This window comes from Lottia gigantea (genome assembly GCF_000327385.1).
Source record: "Lottia gigantea unplaced genomic scaffold LOTGIsca_4, whole genome shotgun sequence".
NCBI lineage: Eukaryota > Metazoa > Mollusca > Gastropoda > Lottiidae > Lottia > Lottia gigantea.
Window position 1 is genome coordinate 5,623,339 of NW_008709379.1, and position 15,559 is coordinate 5,638,897.

Consider the following 15,559-nt stretch of genomic DNA (forward strand, 5'->3'; position numbering starts at 1 on the left):
AGTAGTATCGTGTTAGAGCTGATAGTTTTAGTAAGTATCGTGTTAGAGCTGGTAGTTTTGGTAAGTTTCTGGTTAGAACTGATAGTTTTGGTAAGTATCATGTTAGAACTGATAGTTTTGGTAAGTTTCTGGTGAGAACTGATAGTTTTAGTAAGTATCATGTTAGAGCTGATAGTTTAGTAAGTATCGTGTTAGAGCTGATAGTTTTGGTAAGTATCGTGTTAGAGCTGGTAGTTTTGGTAAGTTTCTGGTTAGAACTGATAGTTTTAGTAAGTATCGTGTTAGAGCTGATAGTTTTAGTAAGTATCGTGTTAGAGCTGGTAGTTTTGGTATGTTTCTGGTGAGAACTTATAGTTTTAGTAAGTATCGTGTTAGAGCTGATAGTTTTGGTAAGTATCGTGTTAGGGCGGGTAGTTTTGGTAAGTTTCTGGTTAGAACTGATAGTTTTAGTAAGTGTCATGTTAGAGCTGATAGTTTTAGTAAGTATCATGTTAGAACTGATAGTTTTGGTAAGTTTCTGGTGAGAACTGATAGTTTTAGTAAGTATCATGTTAGAGCTGATAGTTTAGTAAGTATCGTGTTAGAGCTGCTAGTTTTAGTAAGTATCGTGTTAGAGCTGCTAGATTTGGTAAGTTTCTGGTGAGAACTGATAGTTTTAGTAAGTATCGTGTTAGAGCTGATAGTTTTGGTAAGTATCGTGTTAGAGCGGGTAGTTTTGGTAAGTTTCTGGTTAGAACTGATAGTTTTAGTAAGTGTCATGTTAGAGCTGATAGTTTTAGTAAGTATCATGTTAGAGCTGATAGTTTTGGTAAGTATCATCTTAAGTATTTGGTTATATTTATAAGATTAAAATTGATAGTTTTAGTATGGTTTTAGATATATTTTTATATTATTGCATTGTTTATATATTTATATATATTTATAGGTTCGGTGCAATATAGTATACATGAAACCAATGAGAGTGTATTATTAAAGATATTTGCCTTTACAACATGTTGGATAGATTTATTAGGCCGTGGTTTACAGACGTACTGTATGTCGAGATACAGACAATTAAATAAACGTATTGGTAAAATGATCAGGTTAGATTTTCAGATGCAGTTCTGCATTTATTTTATAATTTAAAAACAAGATTGGACAAATTGTAAAGAATTTTTTAATGTGAACAAGAAAAATACTTTCCACTTTTTTTTGCACAACTTCATTGTTTTGATTTGAAATTTCAATCTCAAACTATCTGTATCTGCAGATAGTCAGAGGACAGTCATATTGGATATGTTGTTTTCAACAATACCTAATGTTTAGTATGATTGGAACTATTTCTGGTCTTATTTTGTAGAGAAACAGTAGCTTTAGTATCAGATCATTGGTATAATTATAAAACATTAATATTACAACCAGCCCTATCAATAAATAGATTACAGAGTGAATTTGATCAGTTTTTTATGAGAGCTACTTACTGTATATTAGCTGCTGAGAGGTAAGGAATTAGAAATCATTTCTTTTTGTCATTAACAACATTCAATAAATTGTTTATTCAATGTACAACCTGCAAACGTAAATAATAGCTATGACGTCATCCTTTGTTCTATTCATCCATTATCTAGTATAATGTATGAGTGTTGTTAGTAATACGCACTAACTGTTCATTATTTGGTAAAAACTGTTCACTAACTGTCCATTATTTTCAACAAAGGGTCCATTATTTTCAAAAAGTGTCCATTATTTGTTAGTTTTTTTGGACATTTTTTTGGTATAACTTTCAAATTTGATGAATAAAATAAACAGAATATGAAATGTTGGATTTACATGAAACAAGCATACAAAACATATTTACAGTATTCACAAATAATTAAAATTTCAATTGGAAGGAGAAGTCTTTTGCTTCAAAGTTGAAACTGCAGTTACTTCAAGCCGAGTCAGAGATATTACTTTCTCTTGTTTGCAATTTACTAGGCCTTTTAATGAAATCAGTTTTGGATTTTTTGGGACGGAATTGAAGCTTGTAAAATAGAACTAACCACTGCTTGTTGCTCACCACTTGTTCTTTTGTAGAAACAGACAGCGTTTGATCTATGGTCTGTCTTTTCAACAATTAATTGTTCATCGCAATTATGTCCATACATGCGGGTAACTGCCGTTGACCTCAGAGAATAATTTGTATAGAAGCCTGCTCTCTCACACATTGATTTGATAGTTTTTTGAAGCAAATGGACACCTACTGGTATATCGCAGTACCATACATCAGATGTAGTATATTTTCTTGGTCTTAGGTACAGTGCCTGACATTTACCATTCTTCGGTCTGAAAAATCAAAATGCGACAATTTTATATAAAAAATTATTTTATGCACATTATTTATAATGCTTGTGTTATATTTGTGAAAAAACGCGGCATCGGCTAAAGGTAAATGTTACGTTTTGCAACGGAGATGATTCTGTTTGATATTAGGCGACATATATAGATAGATATTTTTGGTACAGCATTACAGAGCATCTTTCTGGTTTAGAAGTATCTTCATGTGCTCTGGTTGTTTTTGGAGAAACTTTCCTGTGTTTTAAACCCCCTCTGTTTGTTTTAGATACATCTTCAGTATATACCAAATATTTCCTGCCTTCTTCATCAACTTTTTCTTCAATTTGAGAGTTTTGACCAACTCTCAAGTCTCTATGCTCACTGTCTGCCCTCAATTGTTGCAATAGGGTATCTAACAGCTTTTGAGGTGTATCAGTCCCAAGGAAACCTCTTTCCCACAGCTCATCTTCTTGATTCATAGTTATTATATCAGCTTGTTTTCGATTGATTCCTATACCCTGCCTCGACAGTTCCTTCATCTTCCCATTAAGCACTTTTCTCATTTCACTGAATTCTTTGTCATCCAACAGGCTCATAAATAGTCCATTTTTCGAAGATGATGTTGTATTGCTATTATTAATTCATACAAGGTATTCGGATTATATTCGCCACCCTTCTCGTTTCGTACTTCTGCTACAAAATATGTAAGGTAGTGGTTTAAATCAGGCTTGCTTAATTCCAACAGATTAATGTCATTTCGAGATTGGTCACGGTGCTTGTACCATGAATGGAATAATCTGATAGCCCACTGTGTTTTTATTTCTGTTTTCTCTGAAAGTCCTTTGCTAACGATTGCACCTATGTCAGCTTTTTGCAAAGGTTTGCCAAACCTTGATGTGGTAGTATTTGCGGTCAATATATCCTTATTTTCAATTTCGCCAACACATTGTTCTTGTTTTTCTCCTGTTTATATTTCCGAAAAAAGGTCTGTCCGTATCTGAAGATCAGGATGTTCATACTCCATATTTGACGAATTTTGTACAATATTATCTATTGGATTATCCTCGGATGAATTCCTGTAGGTTGACTGTGTTAAAAAAATATAGTTTTCACTTGATGAAGACATTGTTTGTAGACTTTACACCTGTATCCTATAGTATGTGTGCCACGGTTTAGATCACAATCTGAACTCCCTTAACTTTTAATCAGCCAATGAGTTGTGTTGATTACAATTATTTTAACTTAGTTGGGCTATTATTTAAGTAAGATAGAGCACTCAAACTGTCTATTAAGCCAGAGAATGGGCAATATGAGGGGCGTATCCCTTACTTCAATTTGAAGTAAAAAATATTTAAGTGAACTAGAAAAGCAGGACATATTCCGGTATATGTGCTTTTATGTATCTTTTATGCATATTTTCTGGAAATTTACTTCTGCATTTGTGTTTGAGATCTTTATTATTTTTCTCTGGTATTGATCTAAAGATTTTCTTCTATTTTTAGGCTTGGCTCCTGGCAATTCATGACAAACATGCCCTTCACATGTGTATCATCAGATTGTATGTGGCAGTTATTATGGATACTGCATCAAGGTCAAGGTCATGAGTTAGATTTAGATTGTATACCATCAGTTGAAGAATGTAAGACATATCTTAAAGGTAAGTTGAAATTATTTAAATGATAATCATATCGAAACGTCCTAATCTTCTGCTACTGTTTAAATCAATGAGGAAGTATTAGTGCTCAATTTCCAAGTTTAGAGGATCTTTCACGCAACAAATCAATTTTATCAGCAGACATTACCTTTGAACTATCGATATATTATAATTATATATGTTTTAAGAATGTTTTTGTGAAAGTTTTCAGTCAGCAAGACATGTTTCTAGAATCATAAAATTCTCTATTCCCACTTTGAAAATATGACTTGCTTGTAAACTCTTTTAAATTGATACATAATTATATTGAAAAATACATTATTATTATTTATAATCTTGAAATGGTTGTAAGAGATTTCTATAACTTCAGAATATTTTTACATGTATTTATAGATTGTGACAGTAGAAATCAACTGATAGATAATCTTGTTAATTTACAATCATCAGAAACTATCTATTTACTATCAACTTTTGCTAATATGGCTGAAAGTAGACCTACCACTGAAATAGACTTTATACAAGCTATTACTTTGGAAGTATTTGAGGTATGTTACATGTATTTATATATCTGCATAATGGGAAATAATCAAGATGCAATCTGCAGTTCAACATCAAAATTAAAATCTACTTGCATCATTTTCTCAACATTAGCAAGTAAATGACATATTGATCTTCCAATCAAATACACAAAATGAACTATGTATATTGTAAAGAATCACATTGTAGAAATACATTGTAGTCGATCATGAATGTCTTGATGTCCATTTTATTTGTAGATCCTATAGATATACTGTTCTATCTAATTGACCTGTTCTGTTTGCAGATTGCTTATATATGTGATCATACTAGAGAATTCTGTTCTAAAGTAGGACGTGAATTAATAGCTGTTATTATAGATAAACATCCCTATACTTTCTCTGTTATATTACATGCTGTACAGAGTAATATAAAACAGATTGGTACAGTAAGTACGATATATACTTCATTCTTTTATTCAAGTACATAATAACATTTCAGAGGTTAGATTTCACAGGTACAGGTGTCTGCTGGGCAAAAAATAAAAGAACTGCACTGTCACGTACTAATGTCAATTTACGCATTTCACACAAAGGATATGTCTGGGACTTGAACTGCACATTCCCTTGAAAAATAAATGTGTATTTACAGATGTCTATATTTGTATTTCGTAAATTACCATTATATATCTTTATACCAACTGATCCTGATTTACAGCATTAAGATAACTATTATTATTTATTTTTTAATAAAGATGGCATAGCTGTGTATGAACTGATCCTGATTTAGAGAATTAAGATAACTGTATTATTACTTTTATACATCCACATGAAATAGGGGGCGTATATTGTCATCACCCACGTCTGTCCGTCCATTTGTCCACAATTGCTCGTAAACACTCTACAAAGTCCAATTCTTGACAGATTTTGACGAAACGTAGTGTGAGTGTTTGTAATCACCCAAGGATGAACCCTATTGAAAATCAGAAGAAAAGTTAGTATGAGTTTTTGTCATTGTTCTTAAAAACGCGTTCAAGTTTTAGCCTGTACACACTCTAGAAGACACTTGACAGATGTGGATGAAACTCAGTATCGCCTCAAAAAGTTCAAAAGAAGTGTATGACTGAAGGTTGAATATTTCATACTGGTAATTGTTACTGTTCTGCCAAATATTTTTATTTAAAATCAAAGCTGCCGGTGGGAGAATGTTACCTTGTCTGGCAATTTATCTGATTTGTTGATATTAGAATCAATTATATATTTCTATTTTGTATTTATAGATGTCTATATTTTTATTTCGTGAATTACCATTACACAACTGCATACCAACTGATCCTGATTTATTAATATTAAGACAATGGTTATTAAATTGTGATCTTCATACACATGAGAACCAGTTATCACGGTTAATATTATCCTATTTTAACTGGGATATTGACCAACAAGTAAGTATAAGAAGATATTTTGTTAGAGACTTCAATTCAATTCAGTGCATAATATCAGGACAACATATTCCTGTTCTTTTTATACGCCCACACGTAAGAGGGGCGTATATTGTAATCACCCCGTCGGTCCGTCCGTCCGTCCGTTCACATTTGGCTCGTGCTCACTCTACAGGCTACAGTTCTTTATGGATTCTTTTGATTTTTATTTTGTATGTCAATGTTGTTATGAAGATGATCCCTATTGATTTTCGTGATGATCGGATAATTTTTCACCGAAATATCGTGTCTGACTTGACGTTTTTCTCTATTAGCTATATTGTGCAACTCGTGCTCACTCTACAGGCTACAATTCTTTACAGATTCTTTTGATTTTTATTTTGTATGTCTATGTCGTTATGAAGATGATCCCTATTGATTTTCATGATGATCTATCGATTTTCATGATGATCGGATAATTTTGCACCGAAATATCGTGTCTGACCTGACGTTTTACTCTATTAACTATATTGTGCAACTCGTGCTCACTCTACAGGCTACAATTGTTTACAGATTCTTTTGATTTTTATTTTGTATGTCAATGTCATTATGAAGATGATCCCTATCGATTTTCGCGATGATCGGATAATATTTCACTGAAATATCGTGTCTGACTTGACGTTTCACTCTATTAGCTATATTGTGCAACCCTGTAGTCACTAAAGACTGTTTAATCATATCTGACAGCTGCCAGTGGGCGTATGTTACCTTGCCTGGCAAGCTATCTTTTATTTCTTATTAGAAATCAAGACTTCGTTTTGCATTCTATTTGATCTGTGGCACTGTTATGGCCGTGATGCAATAGCTAGTGTTCATGATTGATCAAACACTGACTGGACATTGTTGGAAAATTATTATAATGGTACCATATTGTACATTTGTGATTCAGTGGGAATTCTGACTTTAGAAAATAGTGTACAATGATATACTTATATACTTGTTTCAGAATGGTCCAATATTACCACTAAGATTACACAGACAGATAGCATTGTTATTAGTAGAGGTATATAGGAAATATATCAGTAGTAGAAATTCTAGTTGGTTGATAGGAGAGGGTATAAGACAGGTATATTTCTTACATTTTATTTTGATTGCGTAATAGCCTTAAATCCAGGGACATTATTTTTTGCAAGTGATTTCAAGTACGGAATATATCTTACACTTTAACATAATTTACCATTTTGAATTTTATTAAACTCCATTATTAGTTATGTTAGCAAATCAGCTAAATTTGATAAGTGGACTTGTGCATATAGAATATTGCTTCCAAACCATTGCACAATATCACATAGTTGATTTAAAAGTACAGAGGTGATACACACAAACATCTATGGAAATTCTAAACCATGATAAGCATAAGTTGACAAATTCGTGAAATAAGCTTGATCTATATTTCAGGTTGCTTCAGCAGTGAGACAGAATGCAACAGCAGAACAGAAGTTTAATAATTGGGCGTGGGATTTAGCATTACGTTTAAAACTACATGTTAACAATATGAATATGACTGGTGTGATATCAGAGTTTATTCCATGTAATCTAGATACAGAGGATTGGTTATTACCTGTTGTTAAAGGAATAAAACATAAAAATCCTATAGCTTGTTATCTTGGTCTGCTCATGTCAACCAGAACTCACAAGTAAGTTTAAATCATACACTAATTCTATGTCGTGCAATGTGTGTTGGTGATAATGATGTCACTGATCATTGGACAGTTAAGAATTTAAAAAGAGCAGATCATGGATGCAACCTTCAGTGTCTCATCTAATGACTTGATAATAATTATATGTTTTCATTACTATGATGATATGATGTATATATGTGTAATACTTCAGAAATACTGTTCAAGTGTAGTTTTGTGTACACCAGTTTATCAAGGCCTGTCAATAATCATATTACTAAAACATTTTTTTGAAAAAAGCAAAACTTGACAAAAAAAAAATTCTTAATATGATCAGAACTAGAAGAATTAATAACTGAATTAATGGTGATATTTTTCAGTGTAACAGAATTTGTCAGTGAAGGTCTGGATATTTTAGCATCATTAGTCACAGCTAACCAGTTTAGTGCTGTGATACATGTATTAAGTTCTGTGTGTCCATATTTTCTTTCTACACCAGCATATATAGTTGATAATGAAAGGTATGGCCTTACTGAAATTAGTTTGAATTTAAGCTTTGAACCGCTATATAACAAATAATGTAAAAGTTGAAATTCAAGCTAAACTTTAGGACTATTCATACCAAATTGTCTCACAGACATGCCTTATAGACTTTACTTTTATGTGATTTCCCTCAAGCAATTCTGCTAATTCATTTGAATCATTCTAAAAGACAAGATTTAAAACCATTTGTTAATGTTGGATATACAAATTGTATTATTTATCATTACTTTTGATGTCTTATTTTAGATTTATTAAGATATTACAGTCAACTTTATGGGCTGATGAAACATTATATAAAATGGCTAAATCTGTAATTATATCAGATTTTCCTGGTAGTGTTACAACACAGTTTGTCAACATGATACAGGTCAGCTTTTACATTTATTTAAAAAGTTCTTTCCCTTCTTAGTTATATGTATCAATGTGCAATTTTAGGTATACCTAGACTGTGTAGGATAGAATCTGATTATAGATTGCAGCAGTGTGATATATTTATATTATTATATTATAGAATGATGTTAACAATAAAAGAGAATTATATCAATGTAATCTAATGATATTGTTCTGGGTTCATGCTATTACTAAAATCAATAAATGGTACAATGACAGGTAACTATAGATTATATTAAAAATTACATGTATAAAATATTAAATTAATTTGTAATTTTCAAAGTAAAAAGCATCACAGAAATTTAAAAGTTCAGCAAAGCAATAATTTTTCTCCTTAAGTTTTAATCGCATAAGTCATAATATTTTACAAGTATTTGAACGTTTGTCTTTACTTCCAAGCTGTTATTAACATACATTCAATAGTGCATCTGTAATATATTTTGTAGACATCGTTGATATATTTTGAAGGAGTTGTTGATATATTTTATATAATAATTGTTGATATATTTTATATTATAATTGTTGATATATTTTATATAATAATTGTTGATATATTTTATATTATAATTGTTGATATATTTTATATAATAATTGTTGATATATTTTATATAATAATTGTTGATATATTTTATATTATAATTGTTGATATATTTTATATTATAATTGTTGATATATTTTATATAATAATTGTTGACATAATTTATATGATAATTGTTGATATATTTTATAGGAATTGTTGATATATTTTTTTAGGAATTGTTGCTATGTGTTAGATAAGATAATAGAAATTGGATTTACAATAGAAGGTTTGTTACCACAGATACAAGATATTATAATAGTCTGCTTCCAGGTATTATCAATGACTTTTACTAGCCGTTTTGAAACAAAATTTCCATCAGTCATAAAAAAAGCCAAATAGTGCTATCATTGTAAATTAAAACTAGGACTTGATATGATACCATAATCTCCTTGACAGAAACTATGAAACATCAAGAGAACAGCATTGAACATTAATTGTTGGTTACATATTTTTTAGTCGATATTTCTTGGTTGGGTGCTAGCATCGGGAATGATTCTAGTTCTATGAATTAACTTCAAAGCTGTTCTTCTAAGTAAAAAGGTAAGAGATGTGCATGCATGAGTCAAACTTACAAATTGTCTTTATTTTTTCAGAAATTTCTAAAAGAAAGCAATCAACAAGGTATGGTGTCGTCTGTGGTCAGTTGGATATCGTCTGGTGTTTATATTTATCAACCTTCATTATTAGAGAAGCATACAGAGTTTATATATCTAGCATACCTTGTCTTATTAGTAGAGAAAAACTATGAGGTGCAGTCTTTGATCTGGCCTGCTCTACAGGAAGAATTATATAATAACCAGCTGTCTACAGTTGATCAGGCTTTGAGGGTAAGCCTTATTTCTAATAAGAGCATCTTTAGTGGCTAAATAAGCATGTGACTTCAGTTGCTGAGAATTTAGAATGAAAGGACCAAATTTATTGTCTATCAGAGAATATTACTCTTTCAGCACTAAGTGTATGGTATATTGAAATATGTCATTTCTTACCTATGTTTCTTTATTTCCCATATTTGAGAAAGTTTCTTTATACCATTCAGGCAAATTTTTGAATGTGATTAGTAGATATTTAAAATACAGATCTTTTGTCTTTATGAATTGATATTTATTCTTTATTGTATTTCAGACTGCTATAGCCAAGTTGAAATTACAACAAGCCCCTGCTATAAATAAATTAAATATCTATCGGTGGGCACAGCAAGCTATTGATACACCTTATGATCATACATTACTACCATTGATATGGCAACAGTTCTTTTTATTATATCTTGGCAGGAATGCCTCAGAGCGAAGGTGAGATATTTAAACAAATTTATTTGGTTTGGATCGAAAAGTTAGTTAAGTAGTGCCAGAATTTACCGTATTGTAAACCAGAATGCTTGTCTATAATAGCCAATATTAAGGTATAGGAAGGACTCGGTTTCTTTTAATCTTTTCAAATCTGATATAAAATTTGGAAAAATATTTTTTTTTAATTACCGAATATAATGTCACTGATGCCAATTTGATTATAAGCTTATTTTATTGAGATGTGAATTTATGGAATTACTGACACAACAAAAATGAAGATCCAATGAATAATATTTACCTAATTTTGTGCATTGTAGTGTTCCTCAGAGAGCCAGTGTTGGTGAAAGGTTTTTCTCTAGTTTAAGTTATACTCCAATGTTGAAGAAGATGAGAAAAAGATTAAGTGATAGTATTGAATTATTGAAGAAAGATATAGAAGATAGTATTGCTCCACCAACAGATAGTGATGACAATCAACCTCCGCTCAAAATATTTACTCCCCAACAAATAGAACTTAAATTAAAGTTGTCAAAGTAAGTTGAATATTTATTATAATTGTTATATGTACTCTCAAAAATGAATCCGTCATTTTACAATTGCAAAATCCCGCAAAAACTATGCTTCATAATAGAAAAGTATTTACACAATACAAAACAATGATTTTGAAATTGGAACAGTTTTGTTAGGGACCAATTTTCCTTTAAATGGGGAATAATAATTTCATACATTGAAAGATTTTCAAAAAATGTTTTATAAAGTGTTTCTCATATTTGACATGTTTTTTTGCTTTAGATTATATAGTACTATGGTACTATGGTTAGAAGAACCAAGATTACACGATACCAATCTTTATTTACCTTCTTTACCACCTCAATATGATGCTAGTAGATTGTTATTACTCTTTCAAAATATACAGGTTAGTCAAATATACCTTGAACATAGATCTGTAACAATCAGAATGTCAGAGTTAGCAAAATAAAAATTTCTCTAATCTATGAAACATCTGAATCTTTTTAAAAAAGACTTTTATCATAATTTTATTCTGTTTTAGTCTGTCATTTTATAGAGCACTTCAAAAGAAAATTTCTTAAGTTAACTATGCACATCAAGGGATATCTAAATTTAAACCATAATAACCATTTTGTCACATATTTTTCACTTCCAAGAACTTAATCCAGTAAACTTCACAAATGTATTAATAAATGGATCTACAGATATTGTAACTAATATTGTAGGATCCATGGTTAGAGTTTGTAGATATACATGAGGTATATCATAATATTACTATACAAGGTCATGAATGGAAGAAATATTTAATCTGTAAACAACAGAGATCATCAACTATCTCACAACAACAGCCTCAAAATGGTAGGTTGTACATATATCTAGTAGTAAACAGCCGCAAAAACTCTAAATAAATCAGATTTCTGACATAAAAATTGGTTTTATTATATTTGTTCATGTGAGAAACATTTCAATATGTCATAATGACAGCTCAGCATCAGTTCATATAAGCAATGATTATTCTGGAGTCACTGGTGTCTATTTGCAGCAGGCATTTGACTAGACCTGATGAATATGTATTACCTAGTTTATTAGAAAAAAAGGTTAATAAAGGGTTAACTGAGCTCTCATTTCCTGAAATGAATTATTTCAAGAAATAAATAATAACAATACCTTAAGTTTTATTAAATTTTTAAGCCACAGAGAGAATATTAAAATATCTAAGAAAAGAAGATGGTATTAAACCTGCTCCTAGTTTAGTTAATCTTTATCCAACTGTTCCCGATATAGATATTACAATATTACAAGATAAATCAGCTTTATTGCATTTGATTAATGCTGATATTTCTATTATTAAACAACATGCCAGGTGAGTAACCTTGTTACTTAATAAATAATGATATTTCTATTATTAAACAACATGGCAGGTGAGTAACCTTGTTACTTAATAAATAATGATATTTCTATTATTAAACAACATGGCAGGTGAGTAACCTTGTTACTTAATAAATAATGATATTTCTATTATTAAACAACATGGCAGGCGAGTAACTTTGTTATTTAATAATTAATGATATTTCTATTATTAAACAACATGCCAGGTGAGTAACTTTATTACTTAATAAATAATGATATTTCTATTATTAAACAACATGCCAGGTGAGTAACTTTATTACTTAATAAATAATGATATTTCTATTATTAAACAACATACCAGGTGAGTAACTTTATTACTTAATAAATAATGATATTTCTATTATTAAACAACATGGCAGGTGAGTAACTTTGTTACTTAATAAATAATGATATTTCTATTATTAAACAACATGCCAGGTGAGTAACTTAATTACTCAATAAGTAATGATATTTCTATTATTAAACAACATGCCAGGTGAGTAACTTTGTTACTTAATAATTAATGATATTTCTATTATTAAACAAAATGCCAGGTGAGTAACTTTTTTACTTAATAAATAATGATATTTCTATTATTAAACAACAAGCCAGGTGAGTAACTTAATCACTTAATAAGTAATGATATTTCTATTATTAAACAACATGCCAGGTGGGTAACTTTATTACTTAATAAATACTGATATTTCAATTATTAAACAACATGCCAGGTGAGTAACTTTTTTACTTAATAAATAATGATATTTCTATTATTAAACAACATGCCAGGTGAGTAACTTTATTACTTAATAAATAATGATATTTCTATTATTAAACAACATGGCAGGTGAGTAACTTTATTACTTAATAAATAATGATATTTCTATTATTAAACAACATACCAGGTGAGTAACTTTATTACTTAATAAATAATGATATTTCTATTATTAAACAACATGGCAGGCGAGTAACTTTGTTATTTAATAAATAATGATATTTCAATTATTAAACAACATGACAGGTGAGTAACTTTATTACTTAATAAATAATGATATTTCTATTATTAAACAATATGGCAGATGAGTAACTTTATTACTTAATAAATAATGATATTTCTATTATTAAACAACATGGCAGATGAGTAACTTTATTACTTAATAAATAATGATATTTCTATTATTAAACAATATGGCAGGTGAGTAACCGTTTTACTTAATAAATAATGATATTTCTATTATTAAACGACATGCCAGGTGAGTAACTTTTTTACTTAATAATTAATGATATTTCTATTATTAAACAACATGACAGGTGAGTAACGTTTTTACTTAATAAATAATGATATTTCTATTATTAAACGACATGCCAGGTGAGTAACTTTTTTACTTAATAATTAATGATATTTCTATTATTTAACAACATGACAGGTGAGTAACTTTTTTACTTAATAATTAATGATATTTCTATTATTAAACAACATGACAGGTGAGTATTTTTTTTACTTAATAAATAATGATATTTCTATTATTCAACGACATGCCAGGTGAGTAACTTTTTTACTTAATAAATAATGATATTTCTATTTGTAAACAACATGCCAGGTGAGTAACTTTATTATTTAATGAATAGTGATATTTTATTATTCAACGACATGCCAGGTGAGTAACTTTATTACTTAATAAATGATGATATTTCTATTTGTAAACAACATGCCAAGTGAAAAACTTATACATCTTTTGAATATGAAGTGTAAATGGTCCACTGAATTATTATATTTTTCAGTTTGTTTTCAAGTCGTATATCTAGACATTGTGGAGCAGATTTAAGTTATATAGATTTACTACCATCATTATATTCTAATCAGTGGAAACAGGTAAACAAATTCATAAATGATTATTGAATGGAAAGGAACTTTAAAATGCAAAAATGTATTGGATTTTTGGTGACATGATTTTTGTCTTAAGCAATAAGCATGTTTATTTCTAGCAAAATATTGTGTTTCAGTTACCCATATCACATAACATAATTTAGATTACATAGATTACATTTCTATGTTAAGAAAGTTATAGAAATTAAAATTGAATTGTATCAGGGGTGAAAAGATAGTTATAGTTATTTGAAAATTATCTACTACACTGAAATAGGATCATTTCGTTTATTATAGGTAATGATTCCTATTGAATGTAAAAGTAAAGTGAATCCTCTACATAGATGTTCTAACCCAGCTGTTGTTCAAGTTAGAGTGAGTTTTTTCAAACTAGTTTGTCTTTCTAAATACAATAGAAAATTTTAATGTTAAAAAATCATTATAAGAAAGAGAACATCCAAAATTACATGATACAACACTTTTGCTAACTAAATTAAGCTTATATTAGACATAACCAAATTTATTAAGCACATGTACAGAATGCATTTTAAATTTGTATTAAGATTGAAGAAAGAGAGAAGAATGAATTGATACAAAGGCAGATAGATGAAAATAGAGCTGAATATAAACAAATGATGATAGAAGGTCTATTACCACCACCACAGAATGTGTGTATAGCTGCTGTTCATGTTGAAAATGCTATCACGTAAGTTTTAATTCTTTGCTATTATATAATGTTGACACGTGATTTGAAATTTTATAGTAGCCTACCTGCTTTATTGACTATATTCAATATTATTCACAGATATTAATTAAATAAGGATGTAGGTATTACTGTGACTAAAATACCAAATGCCCATAATACCGTGTCCAGAATACCTTGTGCCTATATTACTGTGACTGAAATACGGTGTGCTTGAATTACTGTGACCAGAATACCTTGTGGCCGTATTACTGTGACCAGAATACCTTGTGCCTGTATTACTGTGACTACAATACCTTGTGCCCATATTACTGTGACTAAAATACTGTATGCCCATATTACTGTAACCAGAATACTGTGTGCCCGTATTTATTGGACCAGAATACCTTGTGCCCATATTACTGTGACTAAAATACCATATGCCCATAATACCGTGTCCAGAATACCTTGTGCCTATATTACTGTGACTAAAATACTATGTGCCCGTATTACTATGACCATAATACTGTGTGCCCATATTACTGTGACCAGAATACCTTGTGCTCATATTACTATGACTAAAATACCATGTGCCCGTATTACTGTGACTGAAATACGGTGTGCCCAAGTTACTGTGACTAAAATACCTTGTGCCCATATTACTGTGACTAAAATACTTTGTGCCAATATTACTGAGACTAAAATACTCTATACCCGTATTACTGTGACTAAAATACCATGTGCCTGTATT

The 15,559-nt window shown here is 30.0% G+C and overlaps 1 protein-coding gene across 1 annotated transcript in view; it reads left to right on the forward strand.

Moving 5' to 3' along the window:
* LOTGIDRAFT_228859 (hypothetical protein) overlaps positions 1 to 15,559 on the forward strand; it is a gene marked incomplete at both ends in the record, with an annotated part of 46,484 nt that overhangs the window by 7,593 nt on the left and 23,332 nt on the right. The window contains 22 exons of the mRNA XM_009059890.1: positions 176 to 389; positions 926 to 1,082; positions 1,340 to 1,480; positions 3,798 to 3,952; positions 4,343 to 4,494; positions 4,773 to 4,913; positions 5,745 to 5,909; positions 6,892 to 7,011; positions 7,344 to 7,582; positions 7,945 to 8,085; positions 8,354 to 8,474; positions 8,619 to 8,716; positions 9,251 to 9,347; positions 9,671 to 9,904; positions 10,200 to 10,366; positions 10,681 to 10,896; positions 11,156 to 11,279; positions 11,599 to 11,731; positions 12,065 to 12,236; positions 14,042 to 14,132; positions 14,424 to 14,501; positions 14,690 to 14,832. Coding sequence (XP_009058138.1) covers positions 176 to 389; positions 926 to 1,082; positions 1,340 to 1,480; positions 3,798 to 3,952; positions 4,343 to 4,494; positions 4,773 to 4,913; positions 5,745 to 5,909; positions 6,892 to 7,011; positions 7,344 to 7,582; positions 7,945 to 8,085; positions 8,354 to 8,474; positions 8,619 to 8,716; positions 9,251 to 9,347; positions 9,671 to 9,904; positions 10,200 to 10,366; positions 10,681 to 10,896; positions 11,156 to 11,279; positions 11,599 to 11,731; positions 12,065 to 12,236; positions 14,042 to 14,132; positions 14,424 to 14,501; positions 14,690 to 14,832 — 3,299 coding nt within the window. The remainder of the gene's footprint in view (positions 1 to 175; positions 390 to 925; positions 1,083 to 1,339; positions 1,481 to 3,797; positions 3,953 to 4,342; positions 4,495 to 4,772; positions 4,914 to 5,744; positions 5,910 to 6,891; positions 7,012 to 7,343; positions 7,583 to 7,944; positions 8,086 to 8,353; positions 8,475 to 8,618; positions 8,717 to 9,250; positions 9,348 to 9,670; positions 9,905 to 10,199; positions 10,367 to 10,680; positions 10,897 to 11,155; positions 11,280 to 11,598; positions 11,732 to 12,064; positions 12,237 to 14,041; positions 14,133 to 14,423; positions 14,502 to 14,689; positions 14,833 to 15,559) is intronic.